This window comes from Erythranthe guttata, chromosome 4 (assembly GCF_056151865.1).
Source record: "Erythranthe guttata isolate IM_541 chromosome 4, IM_541, whole genome shotgun sequence".
NCBI lineage: Eukaryota > Viridiplantae > Streptophyta > Magnoliopsida > Lamiales > Phrymaceae > Erythranthe > Erythranthe guttata.
Genome location: NC_142536.1, coordinates 19,351,514 through 19,377,503, shown reverse-complemented (window position 1 = coordinate 19,377,503; position 25,990 = coordinate 19,351,514). Strand labels below are relative to the sequence as shown.

At 36.3% G+C, this 25,990-nt stretch overlaps 4 protein-coding genes across 8 annotated transcripts; 2 read left to right on the top strand and 2 right to left on the bottom strand.

Annotated features, from left to right (window-relative positions):
- Positions 1 to 406: 406 nt before the first annotated feature.
- Positions 407 to 4,480, top strand: LOC105958491 (protein FAR1-RELATED SEQUENCE 5-like). 4 transcript variants are annotated; one of them, XM_088817258.1, is made up of 4 exons: positions 407 to 552; positions 783 to 3,007; positions 3,581 to 3,761; positions 4,275 to 4,480. In XM_088817258.1, the coding sequence occupies exons 2-3, from the start codon at positions 839 to 841 to the stop codon at positions 3,752 to 3,754; spliced, it is 2,343 nt and encodes a 780-aa protein (XP_088673384.1). In that variant the 5' UTR covers positions 407 to 552; positions 783 to 838; the 3' UTR covers positions 3,755 to 3,761; positions 4,275 to 4,480. The 4 variants fall into 4 exon arrangements, with proteins under 4 accessions (XP_088673384.1, XP_088673385.1, XP_088673382.1 ...); XM_088817259.1 differs by lacking the exon at positions 4,275 to 4,480 and adding an exon at positions 3,908 to 4,253; XM_088817256.1 differs by lacking the exon at positions 4,275 to 4,480 and having other exon boundaries at positions 3,581 to 4,253.
- Positions 4,481 to 4,737: 257 nt separating this feature from the next.
- Positions 4,738 to 15,747, bottom strand: LOC105958529 (AP-2 complex subunit alpha-1). Of its 2 annotated transcripts, none has more exons than XM_012982531.2 (27): positions 15,235 to 15,747; positions 13,281 to 13,412; positions 12,520 to 12,645; positions 12,278 to 12,340; positions 12,105 to 12,202; positions 11,812 to 12,019; positions 11,500 to 11,571; positions 11,285 to 11,377; positions 10,981 to 11,082; positions 10,705 to 10,802; positions 10,439 to 10,520; positions 10,249 to 10,337; positions 9,341 to 9,446; positions 9,182 to 9,247; positions 8,725 to 8,831; positions 8,540 to 8,644; positions 8,339 to 8,459; positions 8,009 to 8,188; positions 7,660 to 7,902; positions 6,778 to 6,858; positions 6,489 to 6,653; positions 6,303 to 6,389; positions 6,067 to 6,192; positions 5,908 to 5,988; positions 5,710 to 5,781; positions 5,465 to 5,544; positions 4,738 to 5,320 (listed from the first exon to the last, which is right to left on the bottom strand). In XM_012982531.2, the coding sequence occupies exons 1-27, from the start codon at positions 15,364 to 15,366 to the stop codon at positions 5,170 to 5,172; spliced, it is 3,066 nt and encodes a 1,021-aa protein (XP_012837985.1). In that variant the 5' UTR covers positions 15,367 to 15,747; the 3' UTR covers positions 4,738 to 5,169. The 2 variants fall into 2 exon arrangements, with proteins under 2 accessions (XP_012837985.1, XP_088673381.1); XM_088817255.1 differs by having other exon boundaries at positions 7,660 to 7,905; positions 15,235 to 15,652.
- Positions 15,748 to 17,251: 1,504 nt separating this feature from the next.
- LOC105958531 (protein RETICULATA-RELATED 1, chloroplastic) lies at positions 17,252 to 20,578 on the top strand. Its single transcript, XM_012982533.2, has 7 exons — positions 17,252 to 17,877; positions 18,002 to 18,100; positions 18,261 to 18,484; positions 19,167 to 19,236; positions 19,375 to 19,454; positions 19,641 to 19,705; positions 20,215 to 20,578. Exons 1-7 carry the CDS (start codon positions 17,392 to 17,394, stop codon positions 20,406 to 20,408), a joined length of 1,218 nt encoding a protein of 405 aa, XP_012837987.2. The 5' UTR covers positions 17,252 to 17,391; the 3' UTR covers positions 20,409 to 20,578.
- A 114-nt stretch (positions 20,579 to 20,692) lies between these two features.
- On the bottom strand, positions 20,693 to 24,059 carry LOC105958530 (UDP-D-apiose/UDP-D-xylose synthase 2). The gene is made up of 9 exons (XM_012982532.2): positions 23,410 to 24,059; positions 22,840 to 22,932; positions 22,620 to 22,727; positions 22,166 to 22,280; positions 21,925 to 22,058; positions 21,746 to 21,847; positions 21,567 to 21,659; positions 21,335 to 21,470; positions 20,693 to 21,233 (listed from the first exon to the last, which is right to left on the bottom strand). Exons 1-9 carry the CDS (start codon positions 23,677 to 23,679, stop codon positions 21,121 to 21,123), a joined length of 1,164 nt encoding a protein of 387 aa, XP_012837986.1. The 5' UTR covers positions 23,680 to 24,059; the 3' UTR covers positions 20,693 to 21,120.
- Positions 24,060 to 25,990: the final 1,931 nt, after the last annotated feature.

The window sequence follows — 25,990 nt, the reverse complement described above, 5'->3', positions numbered from 1 at the left end:
TAAGAATTGTTTCAAATTTTTCAATAGTCTAGTAAACCAAAATCGGTAAACAATTGTCGGTGTGTGGAAGATCGTGGCATGGCATCACCGCGTGTGGTCGGCAGAGGCGGCATTGTCCAGTCTTCTTCTCCAATCAAATTTCACCTCGAATACTTTTATCAACCAACTCTAAAATTATAGGAAGGTTACAGTACAACGGAATAAACGAGAAGAAAGGGAAAAGCTGACTGAAATTAGGGCTAGAAATATTTGGTCAGTTTAAAGTTTATTATTGAAAATAATTGTTTTTTGAGGGGTAGAAATATGAATTCCCTAAATAATAATACCTTCGCACAAAGACCCTCAACAAAAATAAAAATTTCAAATTGGTCCCTTACGTATATAAAGTTTGGCTGTGTTGAAATTAGGGCTCTGATTATCTGCATCACACCCACCGTTTCCATTCTCAGTCGTTAGTACCTTTCTGAGTTTCTCTGTACACTCAAAAACAAAATTACAGCAATCAATCATCATCACTTTTCTTCTGCAATAAAGTACAATCAGTATATTCCGGTAAGCAATTCAGCATCTTTTTTTATTCTCTTCCCCCAATTCATGCAAATCAATACCTCTTTTTTTTCGTCGTGTATCTTTTCGGCGCTGCATTGTGCTTCAGTTTTGAATAATTCGATTACCAAACCCTTCGTAGATTGTATGGATTGAAAATCTGGGGTTTTTTTTGTTTCCATTTTTTTTTTTTGATTTCTCCTCGAATTCGTCTCTGTTCTTCAAATTCGAATTAGTGAACAGCTGTTGCGCAATCTCTGGCTGTTCAAAATTTCCCAATCCGGTTCAGCAAATGGAAAATGGGGTAATTGAATTCGATATTGGTTTAAGCGGCGGAGATGACGGCATCGACATCGAAACCCCGAACGACGACGGCGAAGAAATGGGCGGCGCTTCTCCCAACGACGCCAATTCCATCGGCAGCGGCAGCGGCGGCGATGCCACTTCGTCCTTCTCCCTACACACCTACCTCCCCGACGGCGACATTGATCTCGAGCCCTACGAGGGTATGGAGTTCGAGTCTGAGGAGTCCGCAAAAGCCTTCTACAACTCGTACGCGAGAAGAGTCGGGTTCAGCACCCGGGTCAGCTCCTCACGCCGCTCCAGAAAAGACGGCGCTATCATACAGAGATCCTTCGTCTGTGCGAAAGAAGGGTTTCGCAATCTGAACGAAAAACGAACCAAAGATAGAGAAATCAAGCGACCTAGAACCGTAACTCGGGTAGGCTGCAAAGCCTCATTATCCGTCAAAATTCAAGATTCTGGAAAATGGGTCGTCTCGGGATTCGTCAGAGAGCACAATCACGAACTTGTTCCTCCAGACCAAGTGCATTGCCTCCGCTCCCACCGCCAAATATCAGGCCCCGCCAAAACCTTGATCGACACTCTGCAGGCTGCCGGAATGGGCCCACGTAGGATCATGTCCGTGCTCGTTAAAGAGTATGGTGGGATTAGCAAAGTAGGCTTCACCGAAGTGGATTGCAGAAACTACATGCGTAACAATCGGCAAAGAAACATGGAGGGGGATATTCAGCTTCTATTAGACTATCTAAAGCAGAAGCAATCCGAAAATCCTTCGTTCTTCTATGCTATCCAAGGTGATGAAGATCAGTACACGGGTAATGTTTTCTGGGCCGATCCGAAATCAAGATCCGATTATAACCATTTTGGAGATACAGTCACATTCGACACTACTTACAGATCGAATAGGTATAGATTGCCCTTTGTGCCATTTACTGGATTGAACCATCATGGACAACCTGTGCTCTTCGGCTGTGCTTTCCTAATCAACGAATCGGAAGCATCATTCGTCTGGCTATTCAAAACTTGGCTGTCTGCTATGTTTGGCCGTTCTCCATTATCAATCACCACCGAACACGATAGTGTCATCCGCTCGGCTATAATGCAGGTTCTCCCAAATACTCGCCACCGTTTCTGCAAATGGCACATGTTCAAACAGTGCCAGGAGAAACTGTCACATGTTTTATTACAGCACCCTCAGTTCGAAGCAGCCTTTCAGAAGTGTGTGAACTTGTCCGAGAGCGCAGAGGAATTCGAATCCAGCTGGCATTTGCTTCTCGATAAGTACGAACTAGTGGATCACAGTTGGCTCCAGTCTATCTATGCGGATAGAAGGCAGTGGGTCCCCGTGTATCTCCGTGACACGTTCTTTGCCGAAATGTCTGTCACGTATATGAATTCATACTTTGACGGATATGTGAATGCCTCCACGAACCTGAATCAGTTCTTCAAGCTGTACGAGAAGGCTTTGGAGAGCCGCCACGAGAAGGAAGTGAAAGCCGATTTCGACACGATGAACACTTCTCCGGTTCTGAAAACGCCTTCTCCAATGGAGAAACAAGCATCGGAGTTCTACACGAGAAAGCTGTTTACGAGATTTCAAGAAGAATTGGTCAGCACACTCACTTTTACAGCATCCAAAGTGGATGACAATGGAGAAGTCACCACTTATCGAGTGGCGAAATTTGGTGAAGAGCATAAATTTTACCATGTGAGTTTCAATGTTCTTGAGATGAGAGCTAGTTGCAGCTGTAGAATGTTCGAGTTTTCGGGGCTTCTTTGCAGACACGTGTTGGCCGTTTTTAGGGTGACAAATGTTCTTACACTTCCGTCTTATTATATATCGAAAAGATGGACGAGAAATGCGAAAAGTAGCGTTGTATTGGAAGAACGGGCTGTAGATCCGTTCAACGGTTATTTGGAGTCTCATACCGTTCGGTACAATACCCTCAGGCACGAGGCTTTCAAATTTGTGGATGAAGGAGCTGAGTCTGTTGAATCGTACAATGTGGCTATGGCGGTTTTGATGGAGGCTTCGAATAAAGTTGCTTGTGTTGTAAAGAATGAGGGGAAAGCTTCTGTGAATAATGGTCCTATGAGGAATAAGTCGAGTTATTGTAGGAGCGAAGGTGAAGGCAGCTCAACTCAGCAACTATCTGAGGTTTGTTATTTCTCTAACTTATACTTTGTGAGGTTTCGGGTGTTTTTTACTTTTTAATGATATAATTGAGAGATTGCTCAAAATTTTGGCAAACTATATAAATTCATAACAAACATCGTTGACTTTTTTGATTTAGTGGACGGAGTAGCGAGTTGTTCTTTGAGCTAGTTGTATAGCAGGGATTTCTAGTTTGCGCAATTTAATAAGTTGTTTTCGAGTTTCTTGAGAAATCAGCTGTTTTTTGGTGTTTTCGTTTTTGTCATGTGGCTCCTTTAAATTTTCCACAATAAACATATATTATTTGTGGGATGCAAAGATGGTTTTGCTTGTGCCTACAGAAACAGAAAAAAATGTTTAGAAAATTTCTAATCAGTCCGTTTATTAATTGCTGAGTCGCTTTTTCATTTCTATCTTTCGCTTGCCTTGTTAGATTGATACACTTCAGTGTTTCGACTAAAAAAGTATATTTTGATTTAATTACATTTTGGAGAAACAAAATTAATCTTGAAGCATTTTCATTGTAGTCTGTACTTTGAATCGGGCTAAAAAATTGCATCAAATATTTTTTTGTAGGCCGACATGGATCAAAAGATCAACGAACTTTCGATGGATCTGGAGTCTGCGAATCGCAAATGTGAAGTGTACCGCACGAACCTCCTCTCACTTTTGAAGGATATAGAAGACCATAAACAACGATTATCCATTGAAGTTCAAAACATAAAGCTGAGCATGAAAGACGGACTTTGAAAAAGAGGTGCGGTTTTTGTTCTTCACTCTGCTCTATACATATATTGTCTGTGCATATTCTTTTATGTCAAGTGTAAGGCCTATTTGGGAAGGTGTTGTCATCGTCTGCACTTAGGCAAAGAAGATGAAACCGTTCGACTTTGCTTTTAGCAGATAATCTTGAAATCGGTATTTAGAACTCTGGCTGCTGAGTGAGTGAGTTCATCAAAGTTTAATCGGAGGTCAAATGATAGAGCAACAACTGATCAATGATTGTGTAGTTTAGTGCAGCATACGAGTCCGGAGTCTCTGTAAAATTAGTGTAAATACAATGTTTTATCCATAGTTCAAATACTCCCCACAACTACTGATTTCTTCTCGATCAATAGGGTGAATTGAAATATTTATTTTTATCGTGAGAAACGATTTTGACAGTAGCATAGTTGTGTGCTTTTTTAATGTCATTGTACTCTATACAATTTTTTGACTGCAATCTGCAATAATAGATAAATTGCCCTCATTCCTGTGGTTTTGTAAACAGATCTCAAGGCCGAAAACTCTTTGGCTGGTTATTTTGGGGCCTTAGGCTGATTTTGATGAATGGTTCTGCTTTTTCTTGGTTCTAACTTTGGCAAGACTCTTCCCTTTGATGTTTATTTACTGTTATGGTAAGACAATACATAGTTGAGGGAGGTGTTTGTAATTACCCAAACAAGAGATGTTTTTTCGTAATTTGATCTTACCTCAGGCGGTGTCCGTATTTTGATGGGCCCAAGGCAAAACGAAAAATCATATAATTATAATAGCAAAGCGGCTCTATTTGGGCCAATTGCGAGCCAGGCCTTGCGGGAGGCCCACGAGCCCATAACGGGCCATGTGCCGTCCCAGCCCATGGATTATATTGCTGGGCTGGATGGGCTGCGACCAGACGGGCCTGGGCTGAAATTTGTTCATACAAAATATTTAAACTATAAAATAGAATAATAGTTACTGTGCAACCAATATTGCTAGTAAATTACACATCCACTGACAAACAAATGTACTAGTTACAAAGGGTGCAACTTTCGTGCAGTTTTTCGTATTACAAAAACCAATAGAAACCAAAACCTGACTAGAAGATGATAAAAATGACAACACTACAAAAGAAAGAAAAATATCACAATAATAAACCCTTCGACAGAAAGAAGAAAGAAACGTCGAACCAGGGCAACAAATTGTGCGAGAAAGAATAATATCAAAAATTGATAACCAACCTCCCAAGTATTCAAACTCTAATGCTAAGCCGATTAAATACACGTTTGGCCCTTTTTACTCCCGCCAGCCCTTGCTTCGTATTCATTACTGACAAACCGGGATAGTCGGGCAGCTCTGCTTTATGAACATTCTTAAACAAAGTTTTTTATCGATGAAAAAAGTTGTTTTAATAATACCCCACTTCAAAGCAAACCAGCAAGCATAGCTCCAGGATCTGATGATAGTAGTGCTGTGGGTGGACTAAGTGGCTGCCCTTGAGGCGCCATAGGTGGTGTAGCTACCCGAGAAGTAATCGGAATGCTGATTAATTGTTCTTTAACAAACTCCTTCAATCTGTAAGCGCCCACAAGAATATCATTATCATATTTATTAATATATATATATATATATATATATATATATATATATATATATATATATATATATATATATCAAGGGGAGAATTAGATGCAATTGAACTCGAATAAATGTACATACTCAAATGTGAGTGTTGGATCTCCAGATGCAATCGTCATCCGCAACTGTGTTCTATCAGCTGGATCGGTTTCTATTCTTATCTATAAATTATAAGCAAAATTCAATCAATACATGATTCAACTTTCTGGTTCGTCAGCTTAGCATCTTATTATAAGGGAAAACTTCTATCGAGCATGTCATTTATACTCGTATAACCCAAGTAAACTTCAACCAAATAAACATGAATAACTGAAATACAAGCATACCAAACATAACATGGCCCGTGTGTTTTCAGAGTAGAAAGTTGTGCTCACGACCAAATTATTTGCATTGGGATCCTGAATGGGAAAATAAAAAAGAAAAAACAAGAAAAAGAAAGTAACTTTTCAGGCTATTATACAGAAGCAGATATAATAATACCGCCATCTGGGGTTAATCGAAAATCGTCAGGATTAAGCACTTACAAGCCCAGGGCAAACCATCAGGTTCAGACTGTTAAATAAGTTAGCCATTTCTGCAAGGAGCATTGGTCTTACACCTCTAACCTGGTAAGTTTATGGTAAAAAACGTTACTTTTAATTCCTCTGGATTAGAAAGGTAAACAAGTTCTGAAAGGCACATACCACTTCTTGCAGCTTCAATGGGGGACCAGAGAGTGATCTCCATTGTGGGAAAAATTCTTCTGCAGAAATCGGAATTGGCTGAAGAAACTTGTTTAAGACAGCAGGAAGTCGAAGCTTTACATTGACCTGCTCATGCAATATATATTAGCTTTGCAGAAAATTAACAACTCTCTCTCTTCATCTCTCTACACCCACAAATTTATCCTTGGTTTCAATTCATAGTTCTAAAGCAGTACCAATTGTGTTCCAAAATTGTACGAAAAGTCCAGCACGGCTGAATCCCTGCTCGGGTGAAGGTTGATTATTTCAAGCGGACATTGAACCTAAGCAGAAAAAAATAGCATTTTTCTCATTAATCATTATACTAATACAGGGCAAAAATCATTTTACAAAAAGTAAATAAAAATAGCTAGTAATCTGACCTGTGCCCTTGGAGGAATAATATCAGGTACTAATGAGAGTTCTATCTTCAGATGTGATGGGGACAATATCAAAGCTTGAACTGAACTGAGAGCACCAAGATTTTTATTTCCCAAGAAAAGAACAACTCGACCCTGATGAGCTCGCCAGTCAGCTTTTATGCCAATCTGTAATCGTATTAACAGTTTGCAATTAACAGGTACAATCAGTTTAATCCCATAGAACTAAATAGTGTATCAAAAAGGCGAACATGTTGCATGATAACTGAACCGAAACATAATAAGACTGGACCTGAATATGGGGATCCTCGTATAAGACACCACTATCCTTCAAGCATAGAGCATGAAATCTTTCCGCAATATCACCGATCGGCTGCAAGCATCAAAGATGGACTAAGAAGTCATAAGCAGAAACATAAGCAAGATGTAGGTAACAGAGAAATTTGGCTGCATCACCTCTTTTCTATCTGATAACTTTGTATGATACTCTACATACATGATACTCCAGAAAAATCATTTAACGCCTCAAAACATTTAAAACTTTTGAAACAAAAAACATATAGTCCAAGGCATTCAAAGTATCCCACATTGCCATTTGTAAATATTACCTAAGAACACACCTCAATTCCTACACTCAACAAGCTGATGTATCCTGGTCGTCTTTGATAAACAAAGAGTTATAGGGACGGCAGCCCACAAAACATATGCAAGCCCTAATACATGCACAAACAGGCAAATGCCTCTTGATATTTTATCAGCATTAATTACCAAAGAGAAGTTTTTGGAGTGCCCTGCAAAACTTTTGAAACTACGGAGTTTCAGACGGTACTTCAAAGGTAAAAGTCCCTTGAGCTATTAAAACATTTATGGACTAAGTTTGGCACTAAAATTTACACAAATTTTCTAAATTAACTGGTGTATCAGTAAACTGAGACATGGAACATTGTTTTTTTTACTGACAAGATTTAAAAACAAGAAAACAGGAAGAAACTAGAAAACTCCATCAACATTCCATGTCTACAATGAACCAAAGTTTGCAAGAACGCCATAAAACAGATTAAGAAAAAAATTATTTGTCATGTAACAGTTTGAAGGATGGAACTCTTCATTTTGGTTTTAATTCTGTCAAGTGTAAGAAAGATTGTCCTATCTCGAATAAGATAGAAACGGATACCTGGACAGCATTAGTCTGATCTTCGACAGTTGCAATGGCTAATGCATCTACACCACCCTCCAGACCAGAAGCCACCCTAGGATCAGATTGTGGAGCAGTAACTGGTCCTGGTGGGCCTTCAATAGCCAGTGTCCCTAAAAGATCTCCAAGGAGATCAGGAGAAGTTGTGCTAGGAGGTTGAGGATCGACTATAGTCAAAGCTCCATTTGCATGTGTTAACCCTTGTTCAGCAGTGCTTGGATCCTGCTACATATATGATTGTTGGTTTATACTCCAGAATGATTTAAAACATAAGATTCTTACAATCAGTGACATGGTCTGGTCAATAATCTATGGAAGGACATCTCACCGCATTACTCATGGTAGGCACCTTCACAAGACCAAGCTGGTTCACCTGTGGTGTACCATTTGCAGGGCGTTGATCGGTCAATACCAAAGCATTAGAAGTCTGCTGCTGTGTCCGCAATTTGATTGCACTTTGCTCAGCAGTATCAGCCTCGGAATCTTCAGCTTTTTTTATCAACAAAGACTGGAACCAAAGACTTGTTAGAGTCAGATTCATATTTCATAGTAAACTATGGAAGTTAATTTCGAATTAAGTGAAGATGCTTCAGCCAAGTCCATGTCATGATAAAAGATGAACTAGTTCTAGACGACATTGCAAATCCCGAATACTGACCTGTCTCTCAGGGAATTTCGGCATTTCAGCAAGTATATCCATTAGAGCTGCACCTTTCATACTCAAAGCATGATATTCAACAGCACGTTGCTGTATTTCAGCATCAATACAACTTTCATACCTGGAATATACAATTTGCTAAGTAATTGACAACCAGAAGATAATTTTCAATTACAAACAGACTATGTAAATATAAATTACTTGCTGAATATCGCCCAGATTTGCCTTTGCAAGTCCTGGTCAGGTGGTTGAGTGTGCATCAAAATCTTTGCATAAGTAGAAAGAAGGATAGGAATTGTTGAAGTCCTGGTCAAATTCGATTTCTTTAGATAGATGAAGATGAACAGAAAATGCTGAAAAATTAATATATAAGAATATGCACTTACGAAACGGTGGGAAGCTTTTCGTGTATGACAATGAAAATTTCCTTTGGACTGCACCCAGGCCGTCTAGCTAGAAGATGACTATATTCTCCAAGGATATATGCACTCACCTATTTCATCAAATCACTTAATAAAGTATTACAACTAAAATTGATGCAATGGAGACTACTTCCACAACTTCATGAATACAATGCATCAAGAAGTACACCATAATACAAGGAAAAAGAAAATGTCTAAAGATTTATTAAGCTTCTTTACTCAATCAATAAATTTAACCGCATGATTTATGGCAGATATAAGATGCATAAGAACTAGCCGTGAACAAGATTACTCTTATTTATCGTTCTTCATGCAAATGAAATACAAATTCCAACACTAACATGACATTATTTTGCACAAAATAGTCCAGAACAGCTAGAGCTCACTAATCATACGAGTCAAATTGTGTAATATTACACACCTTCACCATGGTCTCGTGAATAGCTGGCTTATCAAGATACTCTCTGGCTTTCAGAGCTGCATAAGGCTGACATGTATAGGAGTGAATTCAGACACAAGTCATTTAATAGACTATAGAAGCCCGTGTAGCAATTATGAATTGGCAGGTTGCTTCAGATACCTGTAAATCCTCGTTGTTTGTAACAAATTGCACCACACGAAACCAAATGTCATCACTGACAAAATCCCCTGCCTTGTCAATCAACTGAAGAATCACATCCACATACCTGCACCAAAGAGGAGATAGGATGGATATTTAATCTCTCTTTTTCTACTAAATTCAAATTCTGGTACAAGGTAAAAGCAGGAGAGTAGAGTTCGAACCCCTGACGTTACCTCTATAGGCAAGGCCAGGAGCCGACTCTCCTAATGAGATTTTGTTAGATATGTATTATCTTATTTGAAGCACAATACAGACTATCAAGTGATAATATCCATATGTAAACATGTTATGAATGAAGCTTTGTAGATAAAGTCTTATAAGTACATCATCAAAGTTATGCATATGGAAAAACGACCAAAATCAGCTTTTAATCGAATCTAATGGAAGAACTCCCAGCAAAAGTTTTCATGAAACCAAATTAAATCATGAAAACTTTCATCAGGTTTATGTTGCCTTTAAAATTTGTCAAGCATCTATTCTTAATTTACATTTTCATGTATAACGGCTCTGAATTCTGATGCATCTATCTCAAAGCTATAATGAACACGAGTATAAAGAGCCATGTTTCCTTTCGCTGGGAATGCAAAAGCACATAAAACAATCCCAAGTATACATAAATCAGATGGGAAAAATGAAATCCAAATGAAATCATACTCAGTACAAAATTAATATTAGTTAAGCAAGGCGGAGTGACACCGCATTGCGAATAAAATACATCATACTAGCATCTTAATATGTATAATAGTTCAACAAGACTTTCGTGTACTTTTTGGTAGTTCATGAACTCCACTAGTAGCATTTCAAATGTGACTTGATTGCAAAGACAAAATAGTACAAACAAATGTTCTTTGGTGTATGAATCTTACCATGACAAGTCAGGCGCGAACTTCTCTGCAAGAATAGCAGCTTTGAGTGATAATTCTTCTCGCATTGCAAAGTCGGCTGAGCTGAGATACTGAAATCAGATAACAGTCAAAACAGTATTTTCTTTGTCTACAAGAGCAACCAATAAAAATTATCAAGTCGAGTTAGACAAGTTCATGAGTTGGTGTTCACCTGTAATAATTCTTCAACTATGTCCTTTGCATTTGAAACATCACACATGCCATATAGCAAATCAAGGGCACGTCTTCTGATACTGTTGACACATAAAATCATGACATAAATTTAAGGTATATTAAATCAAAGACGTGCTTTTTTGTACTGTTGATATCATTTATCTTCAGAAAAAAAAAAATAGTTCAATATTATCCTGAAATTAAACTTTTAGACCCAAAACCTGTATTACATGATTAAAAGAGCATTCAATAGTTACAGTCAACCTGATATCAGGATCCTTCAGGGAAGTAATGATCTGAGCTTGATGCCTTTTAATAATATCCTGTACGTCTGTGACCATCAACATCCGAGTCATGTTCTCCTGCATCAGAACAATAGAGATATTTGCAATGAGAAACTAGCAACAAAGTTTTGAGGACTGAACAAACAGCTCACATAATGTTGAAAATCCAGGTGCAGAGGAAGGACAAAATGTTTTGAAAACAAGAGACAAAAGAGGTTCAAAATAATTTAAATTTCACAATGAACTAATGACTTACCAGACCAAGGTATCGTATATTAGGTTCACGAACAGCAATAAATTTACCAAGCAACGCAACACACTGGGACATCATTTCTTTTTCGGCGTCAAGATGCATGACCTGCACTCAGAGAAATACAAGTATTAATTGCAAATCGTGAAATACATTTAGAAATAGAACACAATGACAATTTACAAACAGAAGAAGCTTCATAGCACCACAAATTGAATATGTTTTTTTATGGTCTGGTTAATGGACGAACAGTTAATCAATATAAGAATTTTATATTCTGAATGGAACAGTTTGATAGAGATAAACTTACAAGAGCAAGAGCTTCGAAAAGAACAGCGTGTGATGCATTATTCTTGTTCACATTTTTAACAACATCAGTTCCCATAAGAATCCTCTGCAGAACCTGATCAAAAGTAAAGGAAATATGACTAAATATGCATAAGACATACACACATGTTGTAAGCATTGAAAGGAAGATTATTTGAGAATTCTTGATGTCCCACAGAAGACAACAGAAATTCAAACCTCGAACAATGATCTTCTGGTATTTGGATCTTCAACTGCTGGAAAATACTGAAGAGCCCTCATTGTCTTGACCTGCAAAACAAGTTTTACCGAAAGAATCGGAATATGGATAGATAACGTAAAGTACACCAAGAAGCAAATATATGCAAGTGCTTGAGTATAGAAGTTCAGCATCTAATATATTTTATTTCGATCTAATCAAGGAAGATAAATAAAAAAATAAAAAAAAATAAAAAAATAAAAAAAATAAAAAAATAAAAAAAAAAGGAAGAAGAAGAAGAAAACTAAAGGAGTATGAAGATAAGCACAAACCTGAAGCCAGGGAGATGGAATACCATAGTAAGTGTATTCTTGTGGAACATCTTGGTTTCGTGCAAGCCTTTCCAATGTTTTAACACACTTTGGAAGGCAACTCCAGTATGCGTCATGGTTGTTGGACACTAAAGCAACTAGAAGGCTCATACAAGAAGTCAAGACGCCCATATCACGTTCATCTAACAATTGTGCCATCCGATCCGACCTGTTAAAAGGTGGAAGCAGGATAATATTAGATGTATCATGACCGATCCAATAAAACTAACATTGAAAGTAAGCAGACATGTTACCAGCCATCTACATTCACCACATCAGGATTTTTTCTATAGAGACGAAGGAGACATAATGCAGCCTTCTTCCTCACAAGCGGTCTGCAACTACTGGAAATCTGGAGCAATAGCAACATTCAACATCATTACCTATCTATATTCAACTTAGTATCTTCAGAACTATATTCACTTACAAGTAACTTTTGAACATCAGGGGCCAGTGATTCAGCAAAATCTCTCCCACCAATATTTCCAACCTGAACAAATATGACAAGTTTGAATCAAGCGAAGGTAACAAGGAAACCACAATGGAGATAATATGGCAAACTTAAGAGGTTCCAACTCGAGGCAAATATCCAAATCATTATTGTAAGCCAATATGTTTGTACCAATTATCTATAAGGATTTGAAGGAGATAAGACGTCCAAAATCATACCAATGTCAGAGCAAGACACTGAAAAGTCTCGTTGCGACCAATAATGTCATTGCGGACAGTATTAATTGCTAATCTCAAAAAATCATGATTCTCGTTGAGAAGGCACGATGTCACTATGTAGCCAACCTGCAAAAAATCAAGACAATATGAAGTCAACAAACAAGTGATATACAATTTCCTAAACTGTAAAGGAACTGAAAGTGTAGTTGACATAACATTCTATGTGAAAAATATTGGCCACACAGTAAATGTAAAACTTATAGAGATAATTCCACATCATTCTCACTAACTCCATAAGACAGTAAGACAAGCAGACATTAAGGAGACCCGTAGTGATGCATGAATATGTTAGATAAGACTAAAGGTCTAAGAGCACTAATTATTTATCTGTAACAATTACATGATTAACCAGCCAGAATAAATGTCGTTCTTTGGGATTCTATCACTAAATATAGTAAGGTTAGTACTTAACTTTTCAGTGTCTACAAATTTTCCCAGACTTACCATTGAAAGCTCCTTTACTATTTCATCCTTTAAAAAGAAAACCCAGAGATTACCTTCAAAATGCATGTTCTTAATTTGTTTTCTGTTGAAATAAGAGAATTATAATTTATTTGGAAGTACTTAAAAAACCAAAGGTGCAGAACAACTATATCACCAAGCAAAGATTTGATCATATGGACTAATTACAAGTCAGAAATACAATGCTGAATAGATAACTATATTCAAACTATAAATAAGAAAATGTGGTGTAAACATACCTGCTTTTCAGGATACTTCGGAGCAGATATTAAAGAAACAGCTTCCATGTGACCAAAATCAACATCGTAACCTAGCATATAGATATAAAGCATTTTCCAGACATATTTCTTCTTCTCATAAGGTGTTAAACCCTGCCCAGTAAAAAAATAATCCAAATAAGGAGCCATGTTGTTATGAATAACGAAAACTTATATTGGTTTCCTATTTAAGATTGATGAATAATGTTTTATGTGACAACAAACTCACGAAGTAAAGTAAGTGCTTGAATCACTTATGATCACAAACTTACTAAGTTATATTTCCAACAGATGAAGTTGGACTAAAGACACAGATCATGAATTTGCATATAATTCTCCTTGACATAAAAGAAAAGAAAATCATATAGATTCATGTATTATATTTATCGACTGATGATAATTGGAGTATCCAAGAACCAAGGCCATCATTTTCTAAGAAGTGAATTTTCTGGGACTTAGTCGTGCAAGTTTTGGCTGTTTCACCTTCTATTTACCATATATGGTAAAGGAAAATAAGTTGTGGATTTTTTTCCAGGGAAGCCATCATGAGTAAGCAAAGAGAACTATCAGCAATTTATTTTTCATATCTTCGGTTCGATTTTGACTAATTACATCAGTAATAAAATTAAATTAAGAAAGACATCTATTAGCAAGATAGAGGAACAACAAGAATTGTCTGTTAGTCCGAGAGTACTATATAACAAAATTAGAGAACAAGAATGGGTGGATAATGAAATGTAAACACATAATAGAAGATATAAAGTGTTGACCATAGAGAAATAATCTAACCACTATCTCCAAAAGCAGAGAACAGAAGGGTCCTCTACCTTTAATGTAAAAAGTGGAAGGAAGAGATGGCATCATTGCAATATGAAAGTTCAACACTCACCTAACCAATAACCATTAGACAAGAACTCAGCATCCCATCCAGTTTACAAGAAGTTTTATTTATGTTATATAAGTTTCCAGCAGGACCAACTGTCTACAATGGAAATATTTTTAAGACCAAATTGCGTAATCCCATTGCCCGTTGTTAATTATTACTAACCAATATTTTTATGTAGCAGGTGATCTTTCAATTTATCCTTCATGCTTTTCCGGAGAAAATCATGCTAGTGCGTTCAATCTTAGCTACCTTACATAACATCTAAACAACTGCTTAAATTGCTTTTACTTATGTTGACATGCATTCATACATCTATTGCAAAATGTTAACGTGTAACCTGCAATGAGCAGGTAGATTTAATGCCACCTATTTTGGGAGGAAGAGGAAACAGTTTATACTAATGCTACCATTTTGTGGACTAATCAAGTCAGAGTAATTCTATTATTTAAGAGGGTGCTAAATTTACTAGGCATATCTTTTTTTTCTTTAAATCGCTGGCATTAGAAATCATGACCTAGAAATGATTGTCACATTACTAAGCTGAACACTACAGTAACCTACTTGACTAAAGGATATAAGAAAGATCGCAATAATATTTTATAATGGCAACGTATTATTGAGGTAAGCAACATTTCATTGACAAAGGGAATTTTCATACACATGAACTGAAATTCCCAACTAACTGATGCAAGTCATTCAATAATTATAGCTTGGTTTCGGTAGCACCGAGCTTTTTTTCAAAATAACCAAATGAACCTGAAATCAATTCACCTACAAGCAATCCTTCCCGCATCGCATTCTAGAAACCCTAAAACACAACTTTCTTTAACCCAACAGCACAACTAAGACACTCCCATTCAGTTCATTCAAAATCAACCAAAAAAAAATCCCCAAAATGTGTTCGCAACCCCTCAATTCCAGCTTGTATCTATTTACAAAAGCCCTAATTTCATTTTACAATAATAAAATCAAGAAATTAGCGAAACACTCAACACATTGACAGCTGAATAGGGCACAAAAACATCAAATTAAACAAATGCAAACACTTGCCTTTTCATTCTTGAAGCGAGTACGAATATTGCCGAGCTCCTTATCAACACGAAGACGCTCCTGCTCTTTATTCTGGCAATTCCGAACATCGCTAATGAACACCGACAACCCTCTCATCCCCGACAGCGCCATGGCCGAACGAACGCCCTCAGATCCAGCAATTCTCCAGATCCAACGGCCACCAACTCACAGATCTCAATAGAAACGATAATCCGGAGAAAATATATATATAAATTCACCTGCTCTCGAATGATAATTTATCTGTCCAGCAATGCAGAGAGAGAGACTGTGTTTTGAGGTGCGATCTAGAGAGAGAAATTGAGAAAGCCGTCGCACAGTGGAGGGAGACGACTTTTATATCGATATATTTTGCTTTTCATATTTCTCTTTTTTATTTTTTATTAATTGTTTCAAATCTATTTGTTCAGCATTTACGAAAAAAAAAATGAATTTGCTGAGCTTTTATTTTTATTTTAATTTATCTTAATTCTATATATATATATTTTTTTATATATATATAAGTAAATAACAAACTATTCAAACACATATAACATTTGGTAATGTTGAGGAAAAAATGTGCAGAAAAAAGTCTTCATAGTTGCAAAAAGTTATTCCCCTTTTAAGTCCCTAAAAGTTACTTTTAATAATTACCTTTTACCCCTCAGCACTCAATATTTTCGTCCCACCAAGCCCGCTAGTACTAATTACCAGGACTGAACATGGGTCGGGTTGGGTAATTATAGACCAATTATCTACCCGACTCGACCACACGATTTTGTTTTGATTAAAATCTTTTGGTTTGTAGGATCTTAAGCGCTACTAGTTATTATAAAATCAATTAGTGTCAGGAAAATGCGTAAACACTAGAATTGTAGTGCATTCAAGACACACAAGCGTCCACGATATTCGATAGTGGGCAGGCTATACTTGGATTTTACACATGTGGATAATTGATGTCAAACTCATGCTAACAAATGTGTCTTTTTACAAAATTATCCCCGCTATTTTATCAGATAAAATTTCTCAAAGACTCAAACGTCTATTCACCCTTGATTTTTTATTGAAACGAATTTCAAATATTTAAATAATTAGAAAATGATTATTTTTAAGACCATCATACCTGAAAAATCTTTGGCCGATAAAAGTTTTCCAATTATCAGAACCCAAAGCTGACCTTTTCAAAGCAAAACTTACCAAAAGTCATATAAATTTATTAATATATATATACTTAATATATATATATATATATTAAAAAATAAATATAAAATTATGGGCTTGGGCTTATGTTAAAGTTGATTCGTGGAATGGGCCGCTTCACGGGCTCAAATCTGACAGATTCGGGCCTTTATTGATTTTTTGGACTTGTTCGGATTTAAGCTCATAATTATGGAGTTGGGCCCATCAGTTACGTTTTTATTTGTTTTATCTGTTTATTTTTCAATATAAATATTTTATAAGAGTGTATTGGTGGGAAAATATAGAGGTGAAAGTTGGAACGGAATATTCAATCTCCGCCGGTTCTGATCCCAATTTTAAATATGTTGCTCATATGGTTTTTATTTTCTTTTTGCACTTTAAATTTTCGAGATTAAATTGTGTTCATTAGTTTAAAAAAAATCATACGCAGTGTATTGTGCATAATTTATTGTGTTTTAAGCGTGTAAAATGCTATTACTTTATTTCGATGGTTCAATGTGCCAACACAACTATATTTGTATTGCAAAGATGCAAACCGGAATTAAGCCTATTATTAATGGATTAAACTTTTGAACAATGTAAAATAAAATTTCAAAAAAATTGAATATTGTCTGGAAAGGAATAACCTGGTGATTAAGCTATGCAAGCTATTACACGAGAACCTTCAATTAATTGAAAGCAATTTTTGGTGACACAAGATTTGTCCCATGTTGTAATAATTTAACGTCACCCGAACCTGTATCACGGCCCACGTGAGATTTAGTCCCAAAAAAATGGGCCCAACAAATAAATTTAAAATATTAAATTGGTCAAGAGTACAAGCATCCACTGCAGGCGGGTTGTACCCCACATTATAACTACTGCGCACAGTCGCACTGCGCGCAGCCAGCCGACGAATCCGATTTCTCTTCGATTTTTGCGCCGGAGCATTTCCGTTTGTGCAATCTGCGATCGAAAACGATGTCGTTGGTTTGTTCTCCGGGCGGCGGATTCACGACCATGAAGCTCCGCAATACACTCCACCAGCCGCCTGCAGGCAGAAGCGCCGCCGTGGAATTCAACATTTTCGCGAAGTTTGCGCCTCTGAATCAGCCGTCGGTTAGGATCGGCGGCGGAAAGTCGATACGGATAAAGTGCGCTGACACCGTGGCGGTGGAAACGATTCATTTGCCTGAAAAACCCGAGGAACCTAAAGTCGACGACAATGGCGGCGGCGGAGATGGCGTGGGTGGGCGATTTACTCCTGGCGGCGGCGGCGGAGGCGGTGGTGGTGGGGATGGAGATAATGGCGACGGCGGTGAAAATGAGTTTGGACCGATAATGAAGTATGCTGAGGTTTTGATTGAGGCGGAAAGCCGAGGCGCGGTTCTGCCTGCTGATATGCTCGAGGCGGCGAAATCAACCGGGCTTCGCAGATTAATCCTTACACGGTACTTGGATTTACAGGTGGGAGTGCATGCATTATATTTCAGAATTGAAATATGAAGCACTGAAGTTATTTTTGTCTTCAATTTTAGAACAACACAAAATAGCAAATTGGGAAAATATGTTTTGTTTGTTCGTGTTACAGGGTTCAGCTTGGCCTTTAGGGTTTCTGATGAAATATTGCTCGATGCTTCGGAACCGAATGTTGGCCGATCCCTCGTTTTTGTTTAAAGTTGGAATTGAGGTAAGCTTGAGTCTATTTATTTGCAAATTGCAAATTCGTGAAGTTTATGACAGCATAACGGATGCGTTTACTATATAAACCAATTTGTCGGCATTTTTGGTGACATAATTGTAAGGTTGAATGCTTGTATAATTATTACTACTATTTGATTGGGTTGTAGGTTGTGATCGATTCTTGTTGTGCAACATTTGCGGAAGTTAGGAAAAGAGGAAAGGATTTCTGGGCGGAGTTTGAGTTGTATGCAGCGGATTTGTTAGTTGGTATCGTTGTTGACATAGCTTTGGTCGGTATGTTGGCACCTTATGCTCGTATAGGCAAGCAATCCATTGTATCTAGTGGCTATCTTGGACGCCTAAAACATGCTTGTGCATCTCTTCCCAGCAGGTGAGTTTTTATTCTTTTATGCCTAATTCTTATGACTTATGGATAGTGCTACAATCTTCAGCTCTTTTTAAAGCAGTGGATTATAGTTTGAGCGCATATCAATGTACTCTTTTATCAAAAACTATGTAAAGGGTGGAAGAGGTATTACTCAGGAGTAGAACTTAGTCAAGGGATTTCTAACTTGACTTTGTTCGATTCATTGATCTCCAGTTACTTCTACATCTGGTAAAAATTAAAATTGATCTGATCCTGATCCTGTGGTACAATGGTACCTTCTTGCTAATATGAATGAGATTTTGAAAAGAATCGTGGATTGATTTGGGGATTTACGAAATGAGTAGGTGTCTCTTTCCTGAGAAATAAATGACTATGGTTTCCGTTCTGATGTTTATTTACCTTTCTGCTCATGCATACATTCAAGAAATTAGTGGCTATAAAACCTAAATACGTAAAAGGTCAACATGACGACATTAAATATTTTATCTAGGGATTTCTTTTGTGAAAATGTTTGAACAAACTGTGGCTACCATCTGGCTGAAAAAAACTTACACAATTCGAAGCTTCATTTGAAGTAGTTTATTCGTCAAAAGAGGCCAAACTGAACTGTAGAACTGCTGCATCTTTATTGGTATTGCAATCAAGTGTTTTCACTTATTTCAACTGTAAATCTTTTGTAATTCAGTGTTTTCGAAGCTGAGAGTCCAGGAATCAGATTTTCAGCGCAGCAACGAATTGCTACATACTTCTACAAGGTACCACTTCTCAATGACCTTCATACTGACTTTACGATCAAGAGTTTAGACAAAACAAGAAAGGTCTTTGTATACTCTCCCGTGACCTCTTATCATATGAACTAAGCTACGCAACTGTTGTGTTATTTTCACGTGTAGGGTGTATTATATGGCTCAGTCGGTTTTGGTTGTGGTCTTGTTGGCCAAGGCATCGCAAATATGATCATGACTGCTAAAAGGTGCATCCTTTTTTTCCTTTAAATTATATTAAACTAAATGTTATAACTTATATGATGTTAAATCTTTCAAGAATTGGTAATTCAAGTAATCAAAATGTTTAAAATATTTTGTGGTGAATTCGTTATCTAATTAATACTACTTTCATTTGTTGTGGTCGCGTATTCACTTATCTTTCTACATGACAGGAGCATCAAGAAGTCGGAAGAGGACATACCTGTGCCCCCCTTAGTGAAAAGCGCTGCCCTATGGGGTACGTTAATTTCTTTTAATAGAATATTACTAAGCTACGTTGCTTTTAGATTCGGCTAGTTACATATTATTGAAGCTTCCGCAGCTGCAACATCTACCAAGGCAAATGAGAATGGGGAATATAGATGATATAATATAACCACTGAAAAATAGTTGCAACAAGATTTTGCTATGAAGACCTTCCCATATTCATATAGTTTAGTTTTAGGTTAACTGTTGGTATGATTCTGCCATGCCAGTATTAATTTTTATATGCCAAAGCATCCTTCACTTGAAGCAGGCAATAGTTAACTTAGGCCTTGTTTGGTTCCCAAGATAATATTGGTAAATATAAGATTGTGCAATCTTATGATTGGTTCAATACACAAACCCCCAGTAAGGTAAGATAGGAGCTCATTTTCGAATATTTACAGGTCAACCCGAAAAGTTATTGCACTAACCAAACATGAAAGACCTAATTATGATATAATTTAATTAATCACGTCGATACTTATATTTAACCTTTTTCAGGTGTTTTTCTTGCGGTCTCTTCAAACACCCGTTACCAAGTGATAAACGGATTGGAACGTCTTGTTGAAGCCTCGCCCGTGGCTAGGCAAATGCCACCTGTCGCCATGGCTTTCACGGTCGGAGTACGTTTTGCCAATAATATTTATGGTGGAATGCAGTTTGTCGATTGGGCTAAATTGAGTGGTGTTCAATAATATGTTCACTTCTTTTTTGAACAACCGAGGATTTTATCAACAGAATTAGGTAACATGGAGTATTTTTCGTTTTTTCCTTCGCTTTTTCTTCAATTTCTATGGAATTAGTACTTTGTAATGTATATAAATGATCTTTCTTTTCTATTATTAACTGGTTTCTCCAGTTGAGCGGATATGTATTTTTTGTTATAAAGGCATTTTAATTATTCCACTAGATATAATCAACGAAAGCTCGACACTTCCAGCATTGCAAAAACGAAAGACAATAAACAATTAACAAATTATTTAAAAAATAAAATTCAACTACTAATATAGTTTGAACAAGATGATACAACATGCTCTTGTAAGCAAAAGCTAAGAACAGATCTTATATCACTAAAAACAGAAACCTCAAACGAGCAAATACTACTTTCTTTATCCTCGTACGGTATCCAGAATATTGTTTTAAGCAGCAGCACATCACAACAAAAATATAATGTAGTACTAGTAGTAATAGACTGCCTAATAACGACTTTCCAAAGATATTAGACAGACATACACGAGGAGGAGAATCATTACAGTAGTGAGCTGTGTACGAGACTAAGATAGAGACACTCAAAGAGACAAAAGAATCACGTGTGCGCGGCGTATTGAAGTAAGGAACCGTATCATATATGGAAAGAAAAAATCCTTGAAAATGAATCAAAACCAAACATCGTTCTTTTTTTTTTCCTTAATTCGCTGCAGCTTGTGAAGTAGCCTTCTTCACTGCTTCAGCATACGTCCTGTGTTGGTAAGTAAGAGTCGACTCCAGCAAGTCCCAAAGCGACGTTTTAGGGTTCCATCCTGATATTTTTTTATTTTTTTTACAATTGAAATAAACTATATTAGGAAAAAAAATGAATCTCACAAATTATAACAGGTCTACCACAAGAATGATTCTTTACCAAGTTGTCTGTTGATTATGGTCATGTCTGGAATTCTCTTGTCACTATCATCGTACCCTTCGCCGTAGAATTCTTTCGAGCTCACATCAATGGTAGGTGAATCTAGTGAAGGTTCTCCGCTAACCTTTGAGTACACCTGAAATCGTGCAAGAGGGTACTTCAGGAAATTTAGTTGACAAACAGAGAATTATAGAGTAGACTTTCCAAGACAATTACAAAACACGCAAATCACCTTAGTCATCATTTCGGCAAGCTGCCTGACTGTAACTTCATTATCGGGGTTGCCCACGTTAAATATATGACCATTAGCCCTGGCTGGATTTTCCTGAGTCAAATCACACCACCCACTCAGCTACATATTCAAATCATATAATATCAAACAGAAATATGAAACAAAAATATCGAGCATACAATCATCAGAAGAACAGCTTCAATGGCATCCTTGATATAAACGAAAGTTCTTTGTGATTCGCCACCATCAACAAGCTTCAGTGGTTCACCCCTTAAGAGATTCTGTACAGAGAATCAAATTCAAAAATAAGAGAAGCTCAAAAAAAATATTATGTACACTGAAATTGAAATGGACTTACATTGCTAAAGCAAGCAAGAACTCTAGGAACACCTTCGCTTGGACCATCAATTCCGGGGATGAAATCCATTCTGGGACCAATCCAGTTGAAAGGCCTCACTATTGTGAACTCAAGACCATTCTCAGCACCCTCAGCTGTAAAACAAGACGGATACGAAAACGCGTAGTTCAAGTTTAGACACTGACTAGGACTGAATCGTAAAAACAATATATGAAGCACAAAGGCAAGATTACAAACTCACCGTAAACCAATCTCTCAATTAACTGCTTGGCACAGGCATATGACCACCTCTGCTTATCAATTGGGCCAAAAATGCAAGGTGATGTATCCTCCTTAAGAACATAGTACTCGGGGTCCTGGTTCAAGATGATGAACAATAATTCAAAATACTACATTGTGTAAAGTGTAAACTAGTTAGAGATTTACTACAAACATAAAAATAAATGATAGTTCTATTTGAACTAGAGTAGTTACATCATGAAATTTTCATATGGAATCAGATAAATTAAATGATCACTGCAGGGACCAATGTAAAGCCATAGACTAGCACACAATTTTTCCCCCTACACCCCATCACATCACTCAAACAAATATTCAAAATCAGACAAGTGAAAGTGAAAAATGCTTCTAATGCAAAAATCATATCATATCAAGACAAATATAGACCCTGAAGAGCTGTTGAAGTAGAGACTCACCTGCCGTAATGGACTATCTTTGGGTAAAAAGCAACCAATCGTTTTCCCGTATACTTCACAAGTGGAGAAATGTATAAGGCGCTTGTTATTTTCCGAACAGTATTTAACCTAAATCCACACGTGTGAAATCAACTTCAGAACTCATCAACATTATCGCACAATTTGACGAACTATAAGAGATTAAAAAAAAAAGTGCAACAATGTAAAGCAAAAGACATACCACAGGGAGAGCATCAATGAAGTTGCTGTAAATTGTGTCAAGAGGGCGTGTGTTATAATCTGCTGGGGTACATATAGCCGCAAGATTTATGGTCTGAGTCAAAGAAAAATAAAATTCCCGATTCAGTCCACTTCAGAGTCCAATCAGCTAATAGATTTAATATAGTATAACAACACTATCACACAAGACATAGTCAAATAATTCAATAAACAATAGTTCAGTAGATCAATTCAGAATCGCATACCATTAATTAAGCCACCACACAAAAATGAATATAGAAATATAACAGATATTGCAGAAGGCATCCAGATGGCAACTTAATCCAAAGTTAGATCCAGATAGATCAAGATCTAAATAAACTCCCAATTACGAAATAAACACAGAAAAAAGGAACGTGAAATATGAAAAATCAGAAATTACTTCAAAATTCATACATATGGAAGTTAGCAGGCCAATGCTGAAAAACAAATTTACTCAAGGAAACACAAAATCCAGATCCGAAGCCAATTACCGAAAAAAAAATGAATCAAAATGCAGAAAACCAGAAAAAAGGAGAGGAGAGATAATTACGAGATCTGCCATGCGGATGAGGCCTTCGAGGCGAGAATCGTTTTTGATGTTAAGGCGGTGGAACTGGATGCGATCGGCCCACTCCGCCGTGGAAGGCTCGAGGAGGTGCTTGATTTTGTCATTGTAAACATCAACGGCGAGAACCTTGTGCGGCGTCTCCGTCAACAGCTTCTCGCAGAGATGCGAGCCGATGAAACCTCCGGCGCCGATCATGCATATCGTCATCGGCTTTATCGGATTTCCGTCCAGATCTACTCTTCCAGTCGCCATTTCTGAAGCCAACAAAAACAAAAAAATTCTTCTCCTCAGATAATTGTTGTTTCTTCTTCTCTCTCTCTCTCTCTAGCTAGAGATGGTAAAAAATAGTTGTGATTTGTTTCAGTATTTGCGCGTGAATTTTGGGAATGTGGAAATGGGGAAAAAATTTGGATGTATTTAAAGCTGGAAAAAAGGAGGGAGGAGAGGCTCTCAGACTCTGTGGCCCCACTGCTTTCATTTACGAAGGCGTACTATCACTACTCGCTCGCGTGTATGATTTATTTAGTACTCGCTACATTTCCGGTGCGGCCCTATATAACTGGAAATTGTAAACAAAAAGAGTAATAAATTAATAATTTTTTTTCTTTTTTGATAATTTGATAATTTGTTGTATTGAAATAATCAAATCACATTAGGCGAATATTTATTATAAAGAAAAATAAGATAAGATCTCAACACTCCTTAGATAGAATAATATTAGAAAAAATATTGGAAAAATTAATTAAGATTTCGTAAAAAATAAAATAAAAAATGGGAATCTGAATTACGATAAATTGGGGATACCAAAACCGAATTTTTTTATTTTGAATCATAGTAAGCGGAATTTAGAATTGATAATTGTAAAAAAAGAATTCTGATATGTGATAAATGTCGTTTCAGTTTTAATAATATTGTTTCGACTTCAAACGTGATGTTGACCATTTTTTCGTCTGAATTTGGCAAATTTTAAAACACGAAATTCTTAAGCCTTTGAGTTAGCTTTCTATTCAACTTAAATCATTGATATTGGATGTCGGTTGAAAAATATATACATAAATCAATAAGCATTGTCGAGTGCCGACGACTTACAAAAGTATAAATTTGTGATTGAATAAATTTTAAAAGAATTATTTATCTTCAAAAGTTGGGAGTACTTACAAAATATTCGTAAAAATATTAATCCAAAAATATTATTAGTAATATAATAAAAATAATAATAATTATTATTATTATTGATGAGACGGTGTGATTTTGATGCAATCCAACCGCGGCACATGTGAGTGGGGGATTTTAGCTTAAAAGACCAATGAGCTGTTCATTTCCACTCTCACGTGGGTCATAATATCTCATGCAATTTGCAAAAACCAAATCTCATTTTATTTATTAATTTCTATAAATTAAATATTAATTCAATCACTTTCCTAGATCTCAAAATTTAACATATTAATAAAATAAGTGACTCATCTTCATCGTCTCCGGCATAAGACCGGTGGCGGAGTCTGCATAGGCCCAGAGGGGGGCTAGACCCCCGATATTTCTTAAATTTCTTTTATTTTAAATTAAAATATAAAATAAAATAAAAAATCGTTTATTTTAATGCATTTAGCCGTAAGACAACACATACTTTTATTAAGAATATCATTAATTAATCAACAAAGTATAAAAAAAACACTTGTAATTTGAAAAATAACAATAATAATAAGTATATGTAAAAAAAGAAAAATATATATCTCAGCACGTGCGATAGCTACCAATTGTTTGAAGATTAGTGATCAATCTCCAGCTATTGACAACTAATCACAATATGGCACACACTAATAAGATATTTAATTTATTTGAATAAGTTACTTTTTGTAAACTCAATTTTTTTTAACACAAATTTGAATTAACTTTGTATTGTTACGTGCAACGTTGTTAGGTGGAGTTTGTCACACTTAGTTAGCCCAATATAATTTACGTTTCTCGTATAATTTACTCAGTGCACCCTATATGATTAGATGTAGATTAGTTCATTATAAAATAAATAAATAAAATAATTGTAGGAGTTAAAAGGCAACCTTAGACAATAAATATTTGTTTTTTTTTCAAATATTTGTTATATTTAGGATTTTTCCTTAAATTATAGTTCCCATCACTTTGTGAAAGTAGAGTCAATTTTTACCTACAATTAAGTGTATTTGCTATTTATAATTTTCTTTTCTAACATTGTAAATTCTCTCCTCATTCCTGGTATTTTTTTTCCTAATAAATATATTTTTATGTAATTAATATTATTGGTTCATAATTTATGCTAAGTTCATAATAACATATGTTTTACGTGTATAATATAAACTAGATATTAAAAAAGAAAAAAAAAAGGATGAAAAAAAGACCACTAATTAACCATCACGTTTATCCACCGACACAAAACACGAGTCTCACCAAAAAGGCAAAAAGAAAAAGACAAAGACAAAAAGCCCCATAAGCATTAAGCCCTACGCTCATTTGAAACGCGTGTATTTCAATAATAATTAGTTTCAATAATAAATTACATATTACATATATGAATAATCGATACTTAGGT